This window comes from Clarias gariepinus, chromosome 20 (assembly GCF_024256425.1).
Source record: "Clarias gariepinus isolate MV-2021 ecotype Netherlands chromosome 20, CGAR_prim_01v2, whole genome shotgun sequence".
In the NCBI taxonomy this organism is placed as follows: Eukaryota; Metazoa; Chordata; class Actinopteri; order Siluriformes; family Clariidae; genus Clarias; species Clarias gariepinus.
Window position 1 is genome coordinate 24,723,497 of NC_071119.1, and position 23,817 is coordinate 24,747,313.

Consider the following 23,817-nt stretch of genomic DNA (forward strand, 5'->3'; position numbering starts at 1 on the left):
TCTCCTCCTAATCCTGCTCCTCCTTGTTTTTCTCCTACTCCTCTCGGTCCCACTTCCTTTGACACTTGTACTTTTTCTCATAATTCTCCTCTCAATCCTTCTTCTTCTCCTGTTTTATTTTATTGTGTATTTGAGTTGTGGGAACTCTGGTTTTCTGTTGTTTTCCAATACTTTACTGTTCATGGCGTTTCGAACCAACAGAATGAAATTTCCATCCACTTCAGTTAGACAAATTCGACTAGAAATCTTTATTGACACACACCAGATACAGTCCAACTACCAAGGGCTGTTAAGAAATGCTTGAGGGGCCGAATGGGTTTTTTTTGTTTGTATGTTTCTTCTTCTTCTTCTTCTTCTCCTTCATCTTCCTTAAGAGTATATTGCAACCAGCGTTAGCACATTTGCAGATTTCTCCACGGTCAAACCTTTATACCGTATCATAGCATAATGTAATAAAACTTCCTGTTAGGTAGGGTGCTTTCACTGAGGACCCGAGAGAAAACCATTTCTTCTTAAAAGAAGAGACATCAGCATTTCCACGGCTGGCTCTTCATTCTCCCAGCGGTGCTGTTCTTCTCCATTTGGACTTCAGGATGAAGCAATAAGAGTCGAGAATAAATTAAACTCCCAGACTTATAGACCTACCAACATCCACTAATCTTCTTGTCAAGCTTGAGGTTGTGTTTTATCCAGGATTTGTATATGTGCGTGTGTGTGTGTGTGTGTGTGTGTTGTGTGTGGGCTATATCTGCCTCAGGGAAAAAAAAGAAAGAAATAAAAAACAAACTGCCCTTTAAAGTGTTCTCCATGGTGCTAAAGAAAGCGGACCACATACCGAGACGAGCCCGCGCTGGTGACGCTGATCAGGGAGCAGGAGTTCACGTAATCCCACTGCCGAACCTCGCGCCGTTTCAGAAGTGAGATCTGAGTAAAGCAGCCATGTGTTCCTGCAGCGTCATGTGTCTGAGCAGTGTTACACTGGGGTTTTACTTCTTAGGCATAAAAACAAAACAACACAAACAAAACTGTTGCTTGTAGTGAGCGTCATGTGATGACGTTACACTGGCTGTGTTTACATCTTAATTTATCCGAAAGTGTCCTGCACCGTGCTTCACTTTCTGATGGAACAAATCATTTTGCCACTTCACCTCCTCTAAAACCTCCTGATCCTCCTTTATTCTCCTTCTCATCCTCCTTGCCCTCTTACCCTGATGTTCCTTGTCCTCCTTCTCCTGATCCTCTTCGACCTCATTCTCCTGAACGTTTCCCTGATCCTTCTCAATCTCCTTTTCCTGATTCTGCTCGTTTTCCTTCTCCTGATCTTCTTGAAACTCCTTCTACTCATCCTCCTTCTCCTGATACTTTTCATCCTAGTTCTCCTGATCCTTCTCCTCCTCCTTCTCTTGATCCTCTTTGTCCTCCTTCTCCTGAATCATCTTCTTCTTCTGATCCTGACCATCCTCTTCCTTTTTCTTATGACCTTATCCTCTTTCTCCTAATTCTTCTCCTGATCCCCCTTCTCCTAAATCATCTTCTTCTTCTGATCCTACTTGTTCTCCTTCTCCTGATCCTGCTTGTACTCCATCGGATTCTCCTAAACCTGCTGTCGATCTTCATTAACCCCATCTGTCTCATGATCCTCCTTTTCCAGATCCTCCTTCTTCTCCTGATTCTTTTTTTCTCTTGATGCTCAACCTTTTTCTGATCCGCCTGAACCTCCTTCTTCTCCCCTTCCTTTTGATCCTCCTGATTCTCCTTATGTTTCTAATCCTCATCTCCTGATCTTTATCTTCCTGATCATCCTTTTCTTCCTTTGTCTAGTCCCCCTGATTGACGTTCTTCTTCTCTTGATTCTCCTCCACCTCCTGATTTTCATATTTCTCATTATTTTGATGTTTTTTTTCCGACTGAAAGCCAAAAAGGACAGATGGAAAGGAAGAAAGTAAGAATGGTGAGAAGGAGGGACGGAAAGAAATGCAAAAAGTTGGGAAAGAAAAAAATGAAGGAATGATGAGGAGGACAGAAGAAGGAAAACAGACCGAATTAGGGGAAAATCTGAAACAGGTGGTGGAGGAGGTCAAGCATGAAGGAGGAAAAGCAACAAAGAAACAAATAAACACAAATAAATGCAGAAACAAATAAACAGATCGGAATGTTTAAAAAAACAGAAACTAAAAGTGAACGGGGAAAAGAGAACAAAAAAAGAATGATGAAAAAGCAAAAGGAAAGCAGAAAGAGAGAGAGAGATAGTTAAAAGTTAATGCAGCTCTGAGTATTTGTCAGGAAGTTTAAAAGATGTTATTTTTTCTGTGTGTGTGTGTGTGTGTGTGTGTGTGTGTGTGTGTGTGTGCTGTATTCTGAGCTGTGGATGGCATTCTCAGAGGGCCAAGGATGCTCTGTGCACACTCGAACACCTAAACTCACACACACACACACACACACACACACACACACACACACACACACACACACTAGTGTGAAGCTCACATACTGATGTTAGACTGAAAAACTAATAATATTGATGATAATGATGTTTACATGAAGGCAGTGCAGATGTATGTGGGGGAGGGGGGTCATATGTACAGGGTTATGGGGGGTCAATGAGGTCAAAGAAGGGAGACGGGTTACGGAAAGACAGACGGAAAGATGGACAACAACATATACAGGGAGACAAAAGTAAAAAAAAAGAATGAGGGGGAAACATAAGGGGAAAATTAGGATAAAAAAGAAAAAAGAAGGTAAGAAAGAAAGACTGACCCAAGGTATCCTAAAGGGAAAAAAATGATGTGGGGAGGAGAAAGAAAGCAAAAAGATAAATGAAAGAACCGAAAAAGAAAAAAGAAAACGGAAATAGAACACAGCAAGAAAAAAATAATAAAAAGAAAAAAACAAAAAGAAACTAAGAACAAAAGAGACAGGAAATAAGAAAGAAAAAAAAGACAGAAAGAAAGACAAACAGAAGAAAACAAAGTTGAATATTATGGAAATAATAAATAAATAAATATGTTATAAAAACAAATAGATTATGATAAACAGAGAGAAGGAAAGAAAGAAGGACAAAAGGAAATAAAGTTGAATAGGAAGAAAATAAGGGATAAAAAAAACGAAAAAAAAAAAGGGAGAAACACAACAAAAATAAATAAATAAATATATATATATAAACTCTACCGCTCAAAAGTTTTAGAACACTTGCAAATTTCTTTGCTTTTGTTTAGTGATATATTTTCTACATTCTACAACAATATGGGGATTGCATTATATATATTATATATATATAATGCAAAAAGATAAGTAAAAGAACCAGAAAAGAATAAAAGAAAACATAACGGAAATAAAGAAAGAAATAAAGAAAGAAAGCTAACGATAAAATGAATGAATGAAGAAGCTGAATGATTCATCCGGCTGTCCATCACTTTCCAAACAAAAGAGTTTTTTTGTGAGCAGAGCTGGAGGTGCGGCTCGTACACGAGAGGCCTGTTCCTTAGGAGCAGCCTGAGGTCTCGGCCTCGTCTCGCTCCTTCAGCAGGTGTTTGATCGAACCCGAGCTGCAGGAGATCCACAGAAACGCTTCAGGAGGAAGTAAAGCAGGAAAAACACTCACACTGGCAGAGACATGAGATTTTTTGGCAGTTATGGATTTCCGATGTCTGTTGACTTTCTCTCTCTGACGCATCCGGCGTTCACGACGCGACGGATTGAACGACCGGCTCACTCACACAGACTTCTTACAAATTACCTCCGAGTGGTCAGATCACAGAAACTTTATTTATTTATTATTTTTTAATATATTAAAAAAAAAAGGTACTGTCTGTAAAAGATGCTGATCACTGCATGCTGCAAAGTTTCTTTTCTTATTTTATTATTACGTACTGTATATAATTTTTTTTTTCAGATTTAGCTCAAAATAATATTTTAAATGTTTAAAAGTTAAAAACTGAATTAATGTTATCTCAGTGGTGAGTTTACTCAGGCTGATCAACTGCCAAAAACTATAAAAAAAAAAAAAAAAAAAAAAAAATATATATATATATATATATATATATACTTTGTTTTTACTGAGGTCATAAAAATATTAAATATTAAAAAATAAAAATAAATATTTTATATTATATTTGGTATATAATAGTGAACTTTTAAATAAAATATTGCATAAAAATTAAAATACATAATAAAAAAAAATACTTTTAAGATTTTCTTTTTTCGGATGTAGCGAACAAGGCCTTAAATTATTCTTATCCTTATTCTGATTATAAATCCGCACTCCTGTGTTTATTTATTCATATTTATTCCGTGCTCCTTCACTAAATCAATTTGTTTAAGCATAAATGCTTGTGAATGTGGGCATAATGGAATTGCGATAAATAATAATGCAGCTGTATATTATTTTAACATTATAATCCGTTCTAACATTCACCGTTCATACATTTTCACACACACACACACACACACACACAGTATACCGATGGTAATGTAGATCAGATTTCGTCGACTTGTTCAAGCTGCAGAAGGTCATCGTCAGGTTCTGGTGTTTCTGAAATGTGTCTGGAAACAGGAATATTTTTCCTTGTGTATGTAGAGTTGATAAAGTCAAACACAGTTTTGAGAGTAAAACCTCTCTGTATTTCTGTATATTATCCTCTGCTACACTAATGCAAGGTAGAAAGTTTTTTCAGCCTACGTCTGAAACGCCGGCCTCCCAGGAACTCCTTTGAACATGTGGAAATGGGTTGGAGCGAGGTCAGGACGGAGGATGTGGCAATAACTCCCATCCAAGTTCCTGTACTGTGCAAACCACTGTGCTTGAAGTCTTCTGTAAATGTGCAATGCTTTCACGTCTTTATCACAAGTCCTGACTTGAACGTCTCATATATCTATAATACACTGGGGGGAAAAAAGGTTATACAACGTTTTGTTCCAAAGTACCAAAAGTACTAAAAGTTAGGCGACTCCTGTAGAAGTACAGCTTTAAATTCCTTCCTAGTTTAACGCTAGAAAATAAATAATACACTTCGGGTTATTCGCTTTAAGTATGTGATTAAAGCTTTTTTTTTTATTTTATTTCATGTAGTAAAAAATAACAAGCACAACAAGAGCTGAAAAAGTGAAGCTGTAGTTCTTTATACTAGTTTTAGCAAGAAAGGCAGGCAAACACAAGCTCGGTTAGCAATAAGGCTAACAAACAGCAGCGCTAATATCCCTAAAATATAACCATGCTGCAAATATTGTTTATAATGAACTCATTAAGTAATTAGGTGAGGCGATTAGGATTTGGTGGGAAGGAGTCTCCAGTTCCAGTGTTTAGTAACAGTAGGTTGGAGATGTTCCAGAGCCACAAACCGTTACTGTAAATGGATTGAAAGGCGTAGCTTTTGTTTATTAATTAATCAAGAACTTGAATTGTAGGCAGATTCCTGTCCTTTAGGTTGGAAAAATAATCAATAAGTGACGCCACACTACTGTTGATTAGTTTCCCCTAACAGCATGACACGGAGTGTTTTATTACATAAGGATCACCATTTTATCCTTCACACCAGACCGGCCCTGGTCTCGGCTCTGTAGGATGCTGTGGTTGAAACCTCCAGATGATCAGGTTACTCGAGGTCGTCCAAGGTCCGTCTGCTTCTGAAGTCTTGGTGCTTTTCTGCGAGTTTTGCGTTTCCTTTGAAGTGTCTCTCTGCCAGGCTAATCCCTGTTTATGATATGTAACTCCACACCGAGGATTCTGGCTCACGGCTAGACGCGTTGTCTAAAATAAAAGCCGAGTCTGAAGATCTGACTGCGTTTTAATGTGACTAGGCTGTGATGGAGATGCTGAACGACTCGCGCTGTAGGACTTGGTGGCTTTGTTTTTCTCCATAAACGACAGTTTCATATTGAGTCCTGGGCGAACTCGAAACCACGTGGAATCCATGTTTGTCTTCACTAAATCGTGCACAAAATGCAAAAAAAAAAAAAAAAATTAATAAAAAAATATGTAAACTTAATTCACTTGGCTTTCCACTGACGCAAGCAAGTCTTGCACGGCTCTCGGACGTACGCGCGACTTAAATTTTTTAAGGCAAAAATGTATATATTTAATATTTAAATATATTAAATATTATTTTTTGTAATTTTATGTATACTGTCGTTAAAATCTAACTATTACACAAAAAATATTAAACGGAAAAACAAGCAAAAAAAATAGCTGCTTATTAGAATTAAAATAGTCTTTTTCTTTCTTCTTCTAGCTAAAAACATTCTGCTTAATTTTTATAATTTCATTTCAATTATTTCAACATTCAAATTGTGAACCTTAATTTTTGATTTCTTTATTTGTTATTTAAATCTTGATCTTTTTTATCTATATGCTATTAAATATACTTTAAAAAATCTTTTTCATTATTATTATTATTATTATTATTATTATTATTTTATTATAATTATTTTTTAAATAGTTGTCTTTTCATTGCTCCTGACTCGACATCTTTTTTAAACTGAAGTCACACCCTCACACACTCTGTGCCCTGGAGCACTACAGCGTCGCCTCGTTAACTATTCCAGCTCATGAATAATAAACCTCACCATCCTCATGAATAATAAACTTTCAGCTGGTCCTCATGGTGCCGTAGTGCCTCATCGTCCAGCTCTCGCGGCTGGTTTTTTTTTTTTCTTTCTTGAATTATCACTTGAGTTTTGTGAATATTATTATTATTATTACCATCTTATATAGCTGTCTAATCTTTCTCCGGTTATTGGCTGTGAGTGAGCGTCTTATACAGTGTATATACAGTCAGGTTTAAAACTTTGTGCACCCTGTCTATGTTTACTTTCTAAACGGGTAGAAGGAGACTGTGTGTGTTTAAATGTTATGCATTTTATCTGGCGCTACAAAAGTTTTGTCTCGTATCTTCTCTATCTATTTTTCTCTCGTGGATCCCAACACACACAAAACATCTTTTTATATATATATATATATATATATATATATATATATATATATATATAATCTTTATGGCATCCAGAGAGTATGCAAACTTTTGCACTCGACTCAAAATCTCCACTGATAGGCTTTTCTTTGAACATCATCTCATCTTTATTGCCTTCTGATCAACTCAAGTGAAGTAAAAAAAAAAAATAAAATCCAAATATTTCTGAGCCCTGAGAGTCTTTTCATATGCGCGCAGCCTTATGTATTATTTCTAGCGCTATTCAGTTTTATGAAGGACGCAGAGCAAAGCGCCAATGGGAAGCCTTTCTGTGTGTGTGTGTGTGTGTGTGTGTGTCTAAGTGTGTGTGTGTGTGTGTGTGTGTGTGAGATATTCAGGCTCCAGCTGTTCATGAACTAACCTTCATCTCAAACCCTCACCCTTCCAGCTGAGATTGATCTTCCGCTCGTGGCATGAAAGCTCCGTCGCTTTAACCTTGGCTTTTTTCCTCTGTAGTTCAAAACATTCTGCTGAAACCAGAAGAAGCTCTTACGCCGATTCCCCCACGCGTCCGTCTCAGCTAACATGAAGTGACAAACAGGAGCCCCGAGAGGCCGTGCAGCCTTTACTGCGCTCTTCAAGGCCATTAAATGTACCCAGCTAGCGTTAAAACATCCTACGGTTTTTTTTTGCTAGTCCACCGCATGCTCTCCACGTAAACAGTCAAGAGTACAGTTTCTTACTTTATGTTGCGGAAATGTTTACGAATTTCCATACACATTTCCATACATTTCCATACAATCATATTGATTAACTATTATGACATGTCAAACTTTTTACCTATTTATAGACACTTAAATGCCAAGAAGGTATTTATCATTAACAGGTAATGTAACATTGTTGATAAAGCTTCATAAAATAAGGGATGATGAAAATAATCCCACCATGGTCAGGAAATACACTGGGAGTAAATACACTGGTAATCATCACTGGCCTCCACGACCCCTAAGTTGGACTACAGAGGTTCCTAGATGGATAAATGGAATAATAATAATAATAATAATAATAATAATAATAAAAATCTTATAAACAGCTGTGAAAGCTTATAAATACCATTACAGGTTAATTAAATAGCATTTAAATGCTTAACATAATGTACATTATAAGGACTAATTATTATATAACACCTATTATCATAAGCATGTCATAAATATTTAAGGCTCATGAATTAGTTTACATGCTTTTTAATAATATCATGTATTTCTTCTTCTTCTTATTATTATTATTATTACTTTCCATCCATCCATCCATCCATCCATCCATCCAGGAACCTCTGTAGTACAACTAGGGACTGTGAAGGCCAATGGTGATCGGGCCAGGGGTAGCTCAGTGGTTAAGGCATTGGACTACGGTTCGAAAGATCCCAGGTTTAAACCCCACAACCACCAGGTTGCCACTGTTGGGCCCTTGAGCAAGGCCCTTAACCCTCAACTGCTCAGATGTGTAATGAAATAAAAAAAATGTAAGTCGCTCTGGACGAGCGTTTGCCAAATGCGTAAATGTAAATGTGATCGTTGTATTTATTTCCAAATTTGAACAACTGCATTAGCACCTCCATTCAACATTCACACGCCAGTTAGCCTAATCTGCATGTCTTTGGACTGTGGGAGGAAACTGGAGTACCTGGAGGAAACCCAACAAGAACAGGGATAACATGCAAACTCCATGCTGGAATCGAACTCAGGACCTGGCAGTTCAAAGCAACAGTGCTAACCAATTAGCCACCATGCCTCTAATATTATTATTACATCCTGTAATTATCAATAGTAGTAAAAGTTTATTAATAAAATTATTACAGGGTCATTAAAATACAATTAAATGCATATTAAAATAACATTACGGACTCCTCCACCAAGGAATATAGCTGCATTATTTTTACAGACTTTTTATCCACTATTATACCGTAATAAAACCTGGGAGAGAACTGCTCATACTGTATGCATGTTTCCATGATATGCTATGCGTATTAATAGAATTTACATTATATGTTAATTACATAATAGTTCTGTCACTATGCGGTGACGCGACCCATTAATAAATGCCACTGAAACAACCTGGCATGTCCAGGGTGGGGTGTATTAGTCACATGATGCCACATGGATGGACCCTACGCCCCCTATCTATTATTATTGTTATAATACACATACTGTAGGATCATGAATATTCTTCAAGTCCTATGACTAAAAGCACTTTAGCGTAACCTTAAAAATTTATTAATAAACCATTACAGCTGCATTAATGATGTTCAAATTACAGCCTCGTTAACATAACATTACACAGCCATTAATTACACTGAAAGCTCAGTAATAACTGCTAATAATTTTGGCCGTTAATAGCAATCTAGTCCTGATAAGTAGGATATGAATAAAGTCGTTTCAGTAATAATAATGTTACACATTTACATTCTTTATCCTTTTGCTTTCTCAGAGTTTTTTTTTTTTTTTGAGAGAGCATGCCTTTAACCATGCATGTGAAATATTCAGTGTTAGCAAAATGCATCAGGCGGCCGGTCATTAGCGTAAGAGCAGGAATTACGACTCAGCAGCCGTTTCTCTGGGAGATAAGAGATTTACAGAAAGCTCACACACTGCAGTGATAACACACACACACACACACACACACACACACACACACACACACACTCACAAACCAGTTTTCTTTAAAAAATTGCCACAGCCCAGTAATGACACGTATGTTAAACAGGTTAGCATGCTTGCTTGTTTACTGCCACCGTTATGACGCTAATCTGTGACACCGATGCCCCCAAATTCTCTGCTCCCCTCAGGTGGAGTTGCTAGCGATCATCACTCTTCGCTCGTCACCCTGCTGATTTTAATTAAAGCAGCGGCGCTGAGCTAAGCTAATCCTCATTCACCTCGTTTATCCTCTTTTCTGTGGAGGGAGAGACTCGAGCCTGAGTGGGAAGAGATGTGCGTGTGTGTGTGTGTGTGTGTGTGCGCGCCTAAAGAGCCTAAAGATGAGATGATTTTATTTTTTTTCTTCCCAAAAACCACATCCTTTTTGAAAGTTTTGTTACTATCACATTTATTATAAGTTAAAGAATATCCTATCATGCACTTTTTATACATTTATAGTTACACATAAATCTGCATTTTTGTTCTTGCTTTTAATATAGCAGCTCGAAACATTTTTACTGGTCTGTCTCTTTTCTTAAAACAGAATAAATAATAATAATAATAATAATAATAATAATAATAATAATAATATATTTTCTTTTTTTTAAATAGAGAGAGAAAGAGAGAAACCTTAAACTACAGTACAAACTTTCTTATTTAAAAAAACTGAAAATGGAACAAATGAGTGATATAGTTGATTGAACGAGAGGAAGGCAATAAAAGAAACAGAAAAGGTCACAGGAAATAAAATGTAGTAAAAAAGATAAAGATAAAAAGAGTAAGGTAAAAGGATTAGCTTAAGCTCTGATTGAAGACACCTTTGTCCCTGTTAGACTCTCTATTCTTGAAAATTATTTAATACCTTCAACCAATTAAAATCCAGCAATGAAGAATGTGTTATTCCTCAGAGTTCTGTTCTAGGACCGTTCCATTTTATTATTTTTTTATTATTATATATTATTTTACTTTTACCAAAGTTTTTCTTTGTTTTTTTGTAAAGTGATTTTTCTTCAACAGGGTCAGAGATCATTTTATGATAATTTTATGGTCTTTTTAAATATGAGTTAAAGTTCCCATATTTTACTATTTCTTTTTTTTTGTTTATTGACACACTCTCCAAAAGTGTTTTTATACCATAAACTAGCAAATTAGCCATTTCAGTGTTTATGTAAATGAGCTACTCCTGAGCCACGCCCTTCCAGAGAACAGCAGAGCTGAGCAATGATCCTCTTATATGAGGTCACATTAGGGGAAAGTCTAATTGGCTTGTTTAGACCCTGGTCAATACACTCACTCAATCTTTACCTACTGTGTTTCTTTTTGTCTTACTCCATCCTTATTTTTTTTCTCTCTCTTTCTCTCTTAATCTATTTCTCTATCTGTATATCAGCTATACCCTTATCTCACTTACACGGAGTCAGATTCAGCGCGGATTTTGGCAGAGTGACTACATTTCCAATCATTCCGCACAAAAAATTAAACCTGTCGGTGCCTAACACAACGTCTCACCGTGAGTTTTAGGGCTAAGATTTATTTACTTAGATGATAGCAGTGATTGAAAATGATAGCACATCAAATGTGTGAATAAATTAATAAACTCACAAAAAGATTGCTGTTGCATCATAAATCCATCCAACCACTGATCCATTAGGAGATTCTGTCCATTCTTCCATCCTCTCTGCCATCCATCCATTACCTTGTCTGTCTATACTTCCATACATTAGTTCATCTAATCATCCACCTTTCTATCCACTCACTCACCAATATCTGCAACCCATTAGTGGATTATTCCATCTATTTTCTCACTTACTCACTCACTCACTCACTCACTCACTCACTCACTCACTCACCCATCCAAATCTAATGTAATTGGCTTGTTTATACCCTGGCCAATATACTCACCCACTCACTCATTAGCTATATCGGTTATCCTGTACAGGGCTGCAGGACACCTGTATTTAGGCCTATCCAAGGGGAATCAAAAGGCAGGGTGCATCCTGAAAGCGGTGCCACTCTCACAGTCCACCCTCAAACTCACTACAGGCATTTTGAACCTTGGTGCCAGGTCACAGCGCAAAAAGAAATTTAAAAAGAGATTTTATTTTGTACACACACATACACTGGAGACTGATCTGCCTGTCCAAACATGACTAAAAAGTAAATTTTCTATTCATCTTTAATTAATCAAGGATGGGGTTCGAGGTGATAAAAAGTAGTATAAAAACAGTTTAGAGAGAGAGAGAGAGAGATTTACCGACGTCAGTCCCTGAACATGAAAGCATAGCAGGAAGGCGGGAAGCACCTGAGGTGCCTTGACAGCCCCTGTCATGCTGTCATGTTCACAGATCGACGTAAGTAGACCTCTCTCTCTTTTTGATGCTTAAGAACTTAAACAAGCTGGTGATTATTTTAATAAGAAACGTGGGCGTGAATAAGCAAGGGTGAAAATGTCAGCGCTACAGTTTCTCCTGACCTTCCAGCCGCCCAGAGTGCTCTAATCCAAAACCTTTGCATCTTGCTTGTTGGCTTATAACCAAGAAAACAGGATTTGCTGGAATTCTTGCCGAAGGTATGTTTTTTTGGAGTGGGTGGATGGTTTGAGACTAGACTTTCTGCTACATTACTGAGATGCTCTACCTGCTTAGGTTTCACATTATTGCTTTCTCTGTTGCTATTCTTTACGAGGGTTTATCAATACCTGAAGCAGAATCGCCTGATCGTCTTCTTGGTTTCACAGTTTAATCACAGATTTTAAAGGGGTACGTAAAGGCATAGACTGTTGAGAGAGAAAGAAAATTTCTGCCAACCTCAGTGGTGGAACTACACATTTATTGCATAATCTGAATGAAGAAACCCTGAAAATCAAGCTTTTAAGCATGTGCGTAACCCGACTCTGAATACCAGGAACTTTAATTACTGTGATTTTATGAACACTGTTTATTATGTTGTAAGGAAATTGGTGGTCTTTACTTAAGGGGTGTGTGCACATGGGGTGGACATGTTTTCATCACACACTCTGTTCTGTGCTTGTGTGTCTAGGGTAAGCAGGAAAATATTTGTACTCTCCATATGGAACAGATTATCTAATACGTTATAGACATAATGACAAGGTCTTACTGACAAGATGACAACAGATCTCTCAGTCCCCTCCTTCTCTATCTCTCTCTCTCTCTCTCTCATAGACACACACTGTTAGGGCTGAGCATTTATGTCCTCAGATGATAGCAGTAATTGAAAATGATAGCACAACAAATGTATGAATAAATCAATGAACTCAGTAAAGGATTGCTGTTGCATCATAAATCCATCTAACCACTCATTTAAGCACTCACCCTTTCATCCATTCATCCGGTATCTTTGTTCATTCTACCATCTTCGCAAGCATCCATCCATCAATCAAACCCTCCAACTATCCATTGATTGATTAACCTGTCTATCTACACTTATATACATTAGTTTATCAAATCATCCACCTTTCCATCTACTCACTAATCAATATCCACATCCCCCTAATGGATTGATCCATCTATTTACTTAATTACCCCCCCCATCCATGTACACTGATCCAGACACTCATCTATTCATTTTTTTCCAATAACTATCTACCCAGTTATCAATCTATACCAACCCAGTCATCTATCGATTCATCCATACATCCATACATACATACCTGTACTCACTTAATTACAATCCACCCTTCCACCCAGAGATTTACTGATTTACCCACTCACACACCAATCAATTCATCCATCCATCCATCCACCCATCCCTCAATTCATACACTGAGCCAGATGCTAGTCTGTTCATTTCTGCATTAACAATCTCATCTACCCAATTATCAATTTGTTCCATCCCAATCACTCATCCATCCATTCATGCAAGCACTCATTCTCTCACTCACAATGCGGCTTTCCACCCAGTGATTCACTCACTCACTTAGCCTATCCATCCATGCAATCCATCCATCCACTTACACTCTCACTCACTCATAAATCCATCCATCCATCCATCCATCTATCAATCCATCCAATGATCCAGACACTCTATTCTATCCATCCCTCCATCCAAACACTTACTCGCACACAAATGCAGCCTACCACCCAGTGATTCACTTAGTATGTCCATGCATCAATCCATGCATATACCCACAAGTTTACTCACTCATCCATCCATCCAGTGATCCAGACACTGATTTTCCATTAAATATTCATCAAATTATTAATATGTACCAAACTTCTTCATCCATCTATCCATTAATCCATCTATTCATCCAAGCATTCATCTATTTATCCATCCATCCCTCTGTCCACACTGATGCAGAATCTGTTTTATTTGTGTTCCATTAACCATCAACCAAATAATCAATCAATTCCAAAACCAATCACTTCTCCATTTATCCAAGCATTCATCTATTTATCCATCCATCTATTCCTCCATTCATGCACACTCACTCACTCACAACACAGCCTACCACCGAATGATTCACCCACTCAGTTACCCTTCAATGAATCCATCTATCCATTCTCTCACACATGGCTAACTTTAATTCTCTAAAAATGTGACACAGCCATGGCAGCCTGTAAATCCTCACCGGAATGCTGTAGTGTTGCAGGAGCAGCAGCTTTAACTCCCATGACTGGTCGCTTCACTCAGCACTGTGCAGATTTCATTACACAAGTCACAGTTAATTGTGTTATTGCTCTGTGATGGAGTGCAGATGCAGTTCTTCACAGTCCAGAAGAGAAGGTTAAGTGCCGGGTGCTGGTTGCAGTGGCCACAGGAATGAACAGAGCACTTTTGGAGGTTAAGGTCACTTAGCACATTCACATTCGGTTCATTTTTCACACCGGACTAAAGATGGTGGCAATTAGCATCGGCAGTAGCATTTAACGTGACATTTCATTAAATACGCTGTTGTAACATCGCTCATCCAGAGAAGTGCTGTCACACAAAAGATGCAGTTTAGAGCGTTAAAAAAAAAAAGTTTTATCAAATGAAAACTCATGATAAGAGAGAAATAGGGAAAGGGGATTAAGAAAGAGAACACAGAAGAACCCTGAGCTAAAGTACTTTTGTAAAAGGCTTTGCCTACAAAATGATTAAGTTAAAGGTTTCTCCATGAAACTGCTGAATCAGCAGTCTCAGGTACACTCAGTGCAGCTTTACGAGCACATTCGCTAGTTTATGGAGCATCTTGAGGAATCTAGAACAGTTTCTCAAGGAGGCTCCGGCTGTCACACTCACTCCTTTTTTGTCTTGGAAAGACTGAGGAACTACAGTCAGAAACCTTGAGCAGAAAAGGTCTGAAAGGAGAATTCAGTCAACGCTAGATGCAGCGATCGCTCTGGAAGTAGAACTCTCAACTCTCAGAGGTGTGGTGGAAATTCAGAGGCGGAGAATCTCAAGTGAGAACCCTAACTTGAGGTAGCACTGAATGGAGAGGTGCTACATAGAACAGAAGTTAAGAAGGATAATGTATGAAGAGATGATAGTGGATTGTTCTGCACATACACACCAACCATCCATCAGATTGCATTGACTTTTGTCTGCTGCTTACTCTGTGTCTCATTCTGCACTCGTTAGATGGAGGCGTTTCTCATTTGGATGCGTGTTGTACAATCCCGTTATGGCATATCTGCTCATTTGATAGAACTGAGAAACGGAGTAGCTTTAGAAAAACATTCTTTTTTCCTCTTTTCCTGATGTTTTGAGCATCATAACCTCAGACTGTTGTCTTTCTGAATCACGAGCAGCTTTTGATACGTGCTGGTTCTGACGGTTTGCACAGCAGCACAGCGACCAGCCACTTGATTCATCTCCTTTCCCTTTTTCTTCTTCTTCTTTTTCTTCTCAGACGCTGACTCTTTCCCACAGCATGATACAGACAGCTATCTGGCATCAGCGGCCTGAGAACCTGGCAATGCCTGAGAAGATTAGGGAGAAGGGAATACTCTGGGAAAATAGTCTTTCCCAAAATCCTTAAAAGGGAAAATGACTAATCAAGGCGTTACACTATCACTCCCAGCATTGGACGGAAAATGTTTTTGCTCGGGTTTGCTCGGCGGTTTAACAGGGCATGGATTGTGTGCCGAGATGGACAAAAAATTAACAGTAGGGAGATTAGCCAAAAAAATTAAGGCAGGCCTGAACATGGCTGAGACGTATTTCAAATGCATTATTTTATGCATATTACATGCACTTTGCTCATAATTATTGCTGTCCATTGATTAAAATATTTTATTTAGTTAATCACAGTCATAGTCTAATACATTACGAACTGGTTAGAGGAAACAGATTATGCAGTTTTAATATCTTAAACATTAACATTTAACAAATGTTCAATTAAAATCTCTTTAATGTGACCGGAACTGCATGCAGTGGCTGGGTAGTGTGGGGTGTGGCAACCAACCGGCAGGTGGTCTCGAACCCGGATCTTCAGATTCCAAACCCAACAACCCAGAGCCATGTGCGCCTGAGCCACCGTTCCCACATCTTATGTTTAATGTTTCCTTGTAAAGAAAGTTCCCCTTGAATGTAGCTTGAGCACACAAGTTTGGTTTTATCTAGAAGCTTTTTATAAAAAAACTTCCTAAAAGTATGGAAGAAATCAGAGGTAACGGGGTTAAAATGGATAAGAAGTTCATGCTACTTCCTAGTCAGGTTTCCAGCATCAATAATCACACGCACAATCATGTACTCACCAGATCTGAACTGGGTTATTACTATACCCGACCAGATTGTAATGTTCGGTTGGTTACGATGAGGTTTGGTCGGTTTAGGCATTCAGTATTAAAGGCATTTTCAGCTTCGTAACCCGAGGAAAATCTGCAGCTCTCAAACCAGAACTGATTCGTCTTCTCGCATCATAAGCACGGCTTCAGTGCTGCTGTTATTAGTTTTTCTGTTTGGTGACAGGATTGCGCGTGAGCAGCGATGGATTGACTGACAAAGAGACGCGAAACTGCAGCGGCAGAAAAAAAAAACAGATTTCGTTTAAAGGCCATGAAATTGAACGTCTTTCTGCTGGGAGATGTACGCTCCATCTCCTGTTTATCCCTCGCTCTCTTTAAGAGTGTCATGAAATCAGATTTTCACACCATGTCTCATCAAAGCAAGCTGAACGACGTAGGACTTGAGAAATTTTGAATGCTGTCGTTGCAAGTATCTGGTGCAGTTTGTTTGTGAAAGTGTGTATAGGAGGCGTGGAGAAGGTTTCACCTTTACACAGTTTACAGAGTGTTATCCTGGCCCGTATGGTGTGCATCGGTGGAACAAGTGAATTCTAGAATCTGGTTGGTCAAAAAGTGTTTTTATACAGTTCCGAGAAAAATTATTTGCCCCCTTTTCTGATTTTTACTTTTTTTAATTTCTTCCATCCATCCTTGGAACCTCCTCAGTCCAACTAGGGACCATGGAGGCCAATGGTGACAATAGTATTTTTCCCCTGTTTATGACTGTGGTAGGACCTCCGGTCAGTTAATTTGTGCATGATACCATGATCAGATGATGCAACCTGTGCAATTAGTCCAGTCATGAATTTTCCTTGCTACAGAATGTTCCACAGTCAACTGTTAGTGGTATTATAATGATAAGGAAGCGATTGGGAACGACTCAACCATGAGGTAGTAGGCCATGTTAAATCATAGAGCGGGGTCAGTGGATGCTGAGACACATAGTGCACAGAGGTCGCCAACTTAGTGCACAGAGGTCGCCAACTTTCTGCAGAGTCAGTAGCTACAGACCTCCAAACTTCATGTCTCCTTCAGATAAGCTCACATGAGTGCATAGAGAGCTTCAAGGAATGGGTTTTCATGGCCGAGCAGCTGCATTCAAGCCTTACATAACAGAGCATTGGATGCAGTGGAGAATAACACGCCTCCACTGGACTCTAGAGCACTGGAGACGTGTTCTCTGGAGTGACGAATCACGCTTCCCTGTCTGGCAAACCGATGGATAAGTCTAAGTTTGGCGATTCCCAGGAGAACAACTGAGTGCATTGTGCCAAGTGTAAAGTTTGGTGGTGGAAGGGAGGATTAGGATAATGATGTGGGGTTGTTTTTCAGTCCTTGGGCTCGGCTTCTTAGTTCCAGTGAAAGCTACTCCTAACGCTTCAGCATACCTAGACATATTGGACAATTTCTGGCTCCCAACTTTGTGGGAACAGTTTACTGACAGCCGCTTCCTGTTCCAACATGATTGCGCACCAGTGCACAAAGCGAGGTGCATAAAGACATGGATGAGCAAGTTTGGTGTGGAAGAACTTGACTGGCCTGCACAGAGTCCTGACCTCACCCCAATTTTTTAGATAAATTAGGGCGGAGACTGTGTGCCAGGCCTTTTTGACCAACATCAGTATCTGACCTCACAAATGCGCTTCTGAAAGAATGGTCCAAAATTCCCATAAACACACTCCTAAACCTTGTGGAAAGCCTTCCCAGAAGAGTTGAAGCTGTTATAGCTGCAAAAGGGGCGGGGCCAACATCACATTAAACCCTAAGAATTAAGAATTGGATGGTACTCAAGTTTATATGTTTATATACAATAGTTAGAGTGAAAATGCCTTAAAAACCGCCACATTTTGAGTAACCAGTGTGCAGTTATTAGGTAGCCTCCACTAAGCTCTCACCCTTTGGGCTTTTTTTTTCTTTCTTTTTTCTATTTCTCATTTCTTTTATAATTGGCTGAAAGAATAGACAATTTAGCGGAATTGGATTTTTACCTCGTAATGTACTGAGGATGAACATCAGAGATGGGAGAAACGATAATAGAGCTATTCCACTTTCTCCTGCGGCTTATTTAACCTTGAAAAAAATGAAAAAGAGAGACACAATTACTTATTTTTTTATTTATATATTGTTTTGATTAGCTTTGCAGTCGATGGACACAACAGCCTGATTTTACCCCCCATTACAGAAGCGAGTAACGTCACTTTCATTAGACACTCTGCTGACCTCACTCTAACGGATTATGCTTATTATCTTAATTAGCACTGAGAAAGTGATAATGATGATCATGATGATGATGATGACGAGGATTGAGGAAGGGTCTCTGCTGTCAGGATTGGTGACGGTAATATCGAGATTGCCTGTTAAAAAACCTAATTTATTCCTTTTTCAGTCTACTTCACCTACGCATATACTTAATGGCGTTCGAGTCAAAGCAGGACTTTTGATTGTGCAGAAAAACAGAACACAGATCTGAGAGTAAAAACTCCCTTTATTTCTCTATATAATCCCCTGATACAGTAATGCACTTGACTGTAAATGCTTGAAACGACAATACAGCCTACGTGACTTGACTTATCCCAGTGTTTCACTAGTGTTTGGACCCCATCAAGCTTTCTCAGTACGCCAGAGTCACAATCGTAAATGTACTTTATCATATTTTTGTTTGCTAGCTAGCTAGCTGCTTCTTACTTTATCATTTATAAGCTAACTGATCTGATGCTGTATTTTTTGTTTATTGTCTGTTTTTTTAAGCTAGAAAGTACTGTAGGGTCAGTCTGGATTAGTGTGATTAGAAACCGGAAGGTACTGGGTCCATTTACATATGCGTATTTGCCAGACACTCTTATCCAGAGCGACTCATCTCATTTTTCATATCTGAGCAGTTGAGGGTTAAGGGTCTTGCTCCAGGGCCCAACCAGGAGGTGTTGAGGTTTGAATCTGGGACCTTCCAATCAGCTCAACCACTAAGCTACTCCTGTCCCCTAGCAGGGATTTCTGTTCTTCTTTTTTTGCTAATAAGTGGAGCTACACAGCTTCTGAAAGTCATGTTAAAATCCATTAACATTCCCAGCAAGACGCCGATCCGGCACTTTTTCTTTTATGTAAAGCTGACATTTGGGAATGAGTTAGGGTTCTATTAAGCCAATGATTTAAAAAGAAAAAAAAAAAAAAGAGATGACAGGACCTTTGTAATTTTGTAATGCGTGATTAAACACTTCAGCACCACAGCTGATATGAGGAATCACATCAGGCGTTTCCAGCCAGGGCTAGCGTTAGCATAAAAAAATGTGGAGGCTAATCTTTTGGGACGCAATTAGCATTCCTGCCACTCAGCATCGCAAAGCAAAGTGTGGAAAAGCAGCTTTTCGGAGTGCGTAAGAGACGAGGCGTCTGATTGTGACCGTGTCGTTTTTAATCCGCAAGAAAGTTATTGGATGTTGATAAGTCGTCTGATCGTGCCAGTTTAAGACCTGTGCTCTCATCTCATCCTACAGGTGACCACTCTGGTGAACACCAGTAACAAAGGACCGTCCAGTAAGAAGAAGGGCCGCTCTAAGAAGGCCCACGTCCTGGCCATGTCTGTAGAGCAGGCCACGCAGAACTTCCTGGAGAAGGGCGAGCAGATCGCCAAGGACAGCCAGGACCTGAAGGAGGAGCTGATCACCGCTGTGGAGGAAGTCCGGAAGCAAGGTGAGGGCATGACGCTCGGGGCTCAGTGTATGGAATGTGGCCGGGATTTAATGCTAGAAATAAAAATAATAACTGTTTGTGTGGGATTAGGCTGTCAGAGCCAGAATTAATTAGGCAATTAATTAATTATAAATATGTGTGCACATGTTTATTTGTTCCCCTAGCATTTTCTTATATAAAGTTTATGTTTATTTGTTATTATTATTATTATTATTATTATTATTATTATTATATGCATTTGGGTCTAATGTGGCATTATTATTATTATTATTATTATTATTATTAACAACAACAACAACAATAATAATAATAATAATAATAATAATAATAATAATAATTATTATTATTATTATTATTATAATGGGATTTTAGACCCAAATGGACATTGAGATGAGAATATTGTTTTTTTGTTAGTTTTATTAAATTATAAATAAATTCTATTTATACCGGGCTTTCAGGTCGGGTATTTTACATGCCCCCACCTCGGTCTGCTGCGGATATGTTTGCTCTAACGACCCGTGTGTGTGTGTGTGTGTGTGTGTGTTTTATCTCATAGTGGTGCTTGACCATACTGCTTGTTATTATCGCCACTGTTTTAGATGATATGAGACAAACTGGTTTCAAACTTCCGGCAGGAAAAACAAACATACACCGATCTGTCCATTCATGTTTAAAAGTTTCGTTTTCATAGTCTTCTCTCCTTTTTTTTCGAGTTTTTTACTGTACTTGCTGTGTCGCGTGTTTGTTTGTGTTTCATGAGGAGCCTTATAGGTGCATGACGGTAGTTTTTGTGTCTCTGTGCCCACCTTGAGGGAAAACTCAGCGATGGCTGATGTGACGTCTGGCACTTAATCTGTTCATGAATTCACTTCTACTCAACGTTTTGATTTCATTTATGGCGCAGCTTTAACTTCAGGCAAAAATCGAAGGACTTGCAAAATTCCATAAAATTCTGTCTAGTCAGTTTTGTGTGATGCTGAGACAAAATCTGGCTGGACAGACATACAGACATGCAGACAGAACTTTTTCTGAGACTGATTTTCTCAGAGTCCTCCAGTGTATGAAATGTAAAGATATCATTGAAAGAGCGAGTTCCCGATCTACAGACAAAACCTCACTTTTCTTTAGTTAGTTAGTTGGTTTATAAAATTATATTGCATGTGCATTGCAACATATAAGGCATATATTGCAATGTAAAGCATTGGATGTTTAAAATATTATTATTTATGATCTAATGATTATTATTATTATCTAATAATAATAATAAGTATTATAATGTCACTTTAAACCCAAATGTACATTAAGATAAGGATTTTGGTTATTCAATTATAAATGTTTTAATAAAGAAATAGATTTAATATTTAATTAATTAATTAATTAATTATATTAGATTGATATAATTAATGTAAAGTATTGGGCAATGAAACCATTGTTTAATTAAACAATCAAAAAATGAATTGATGAATGAATAAAAAAAAAAAAGAAAATAAATAAATAAATAAATAAATAAATTATTACTGTATCTTGTGTATTATCATACATTTTCCTATATTTGTTAAATATTTTGCATTTGTGATGATTATGATTATTATTATTGTTAATTATTATTATTATTATTATTATTATTATTAATAATAATTATAAAATTGTTCTACTGTATTTTTATAATTCTTTTTGATCTGTTTCCTTTTAATTTATTTTATTTTGTTTACTGTCCTTTCCACCAGTGTATCTGAAACACAGTGAATCTGAGTCGCAGGTTTCTTCACTCCTGCTCTCTGCATGTGGTGTAAACACCGTAATGATGCTGTCAAACTCTTGATTTTCATCTCTTTCTTTCTTTCTTTTTTTCTTTCTTTCTTTCTTTCTTCCTTCCTTTCTGTGGTTCTTTCTTTTTGTGTTTTTTTCTTTCTTTCTTTAGTCGCATCTCAGAAACGAGTCGTTGTTCCAGCAGCACAGAGCGTTTCCCCCGGTCTCTAGCGTTTCCCAGCACACATCTCTCTTCCGCCAAAAAATTCAATTAAAGCTCAATCAGTGTGCTGTGCAGAGCAGCCGTACACTCTCACACACACACACACACACACACACACATTTAAAGTTTTACCTTTTACTTCAACTTATTTCTCATTATTTAATTCTTTATAAGAGCGAGGTCCGTTTGTGAGAGATGAGGAGTAGATGAGGAGTACTACAGTAGTGATGTGTGGAGCTGTTTTATTAAATCAGTGTGTAATGCTTTCACACACGTTTGAGAGTGTGTGTTTCTTTCTGTACTGATGCGGATATCTGAGTGGGTGTGAATATTAACGAGATCTGAATGAATCAAACTGAACGTTAGCAGCGTGTTCGGAACACGTCCTCCGTGGCATACAGACAAAACTCACGCACACACACACACACACACACACACACACACACACACACACACACACACACACGCTTAGACAAAAACAATCACAAAAATCTGTCTTTTATCTCTAATACTGTCGATAAATCTCACGACGGTATAATTTATAGCAGAAATACATTATTTTTTATATTATATTATTTTATTTTAATATGTGGAATGGATATAAAAATTTCAAAAATTTGCACACCCCAGGGTTAATATTAGAGTTTAAAGAGAAAAGTTTATTCAGTGATTTATCACGATTTTTCTGATTATCGGCGCACTGACTATTTTTCGATTTTTGAAATGATTTCTTTATATTTCTATTCATTTTAATTTGAATTTGAATCGTTCTCCTATAATCCTACAGGTGGCGTGCTCTAAACTATTCACACACTGACAGGCGGCACAGCATCCCGTGTTGCATCCTCAGTTTGTTTTATAATTATAATAAAATCTTAAAAAATATATATATTTAATCAGGATAAATATAAAATATTTGATATTTATAGAATCGCAATACAGATCGAATCGCAGCCGAGGTATCGTGATAATCATATCGTATCGGGCGATCCCTGGTGATTCCTGTCTCTGGGTCATATTGCAAGGTTTTTGTTTATTATTATTAATTATTTTAAAAAATTATTATTATTATTTTTTAAATAAATCAAACCAAAACAAATCATGTCCAAACTTTAATGCGAAATAAAAAAATTATTTTAAAAAAAAAATCTTTTTAAGCAAAAGAAAGATCTGCTATTTTTATTATAAAGGAAAAAATAAAAATACATTTTTTTTTATTTTATTTAATCATTGCTTTATAGAAATAATTTGTAATTTGTTAAAAAGATTTTTTTAAAAATAAGATAAAAATATCTAAGATAAAAGTGGAACCAGGGAATATGATCCCTCCACTGTAATGTCTTTATTAGATTTTCTTTTCTGTAGGGAACTGTACAGTATTAGCCATCTCCTCCCTTCTGTGTGTGTGTGTGTGTGTGTGTGTGTGTGTGTGTGTGTGGCAGCCTCTGAGTAATGATGCTGCTTGAACGTTTTCTTTAATGAAGCTACATTTGCACTTTTTCACATAATGTTCGAGGTCAAAGGTCAACACTGCACTAACATAATGCTGTCTTTAGGTTGCTGTGTTTGATTTCCTGTCCGCGTCTCTCTGTCTCCCTCTGTCTCCCTCTCTCTTTGTCTCTCTGTCTCTCGTACGAGATGTATGTCGAGTCAGGACTGCTATCTCATCAACTTTGTCTCACTGATTCTACACACACACACACATGTGCGCGCACACACACACACACACACACACACGGTTCTCTGCAGTGTGTCGCTCTATACTAAAGGCGGTGCGCCGTGTGATTTCAGGAAGAAGTACGTTCTCAGTCTAGCAAACTCCGCCC

At 37.9% G+C, this 23,817-nt stretch overlaps 1 protein-coding gene across 1 annotated transcript in view; it reads left to right on the plus strand.

Annotated features, from left to right (window-relative positions):
- ctnna2 (catenin (cadherin-associated protein), alpha 2) overlaps positions 1 to 23,817 on the plus strand; it is a 359,773-nt gene that overhangs the window by 17,606 nt on the left and 318,350 nt on the right. The window contains exon 3 of the mRNA XM_053479933.1: positions 19,824 to 20,019. Within this exon, the coding sequence (XP_053335908.1) occupies positions 19,824 to 20,019 (196 nt within the window). The remainder of the gene's footprint in view (positions 1 to 19,823; positions 20,020 to 23,817) is intronic.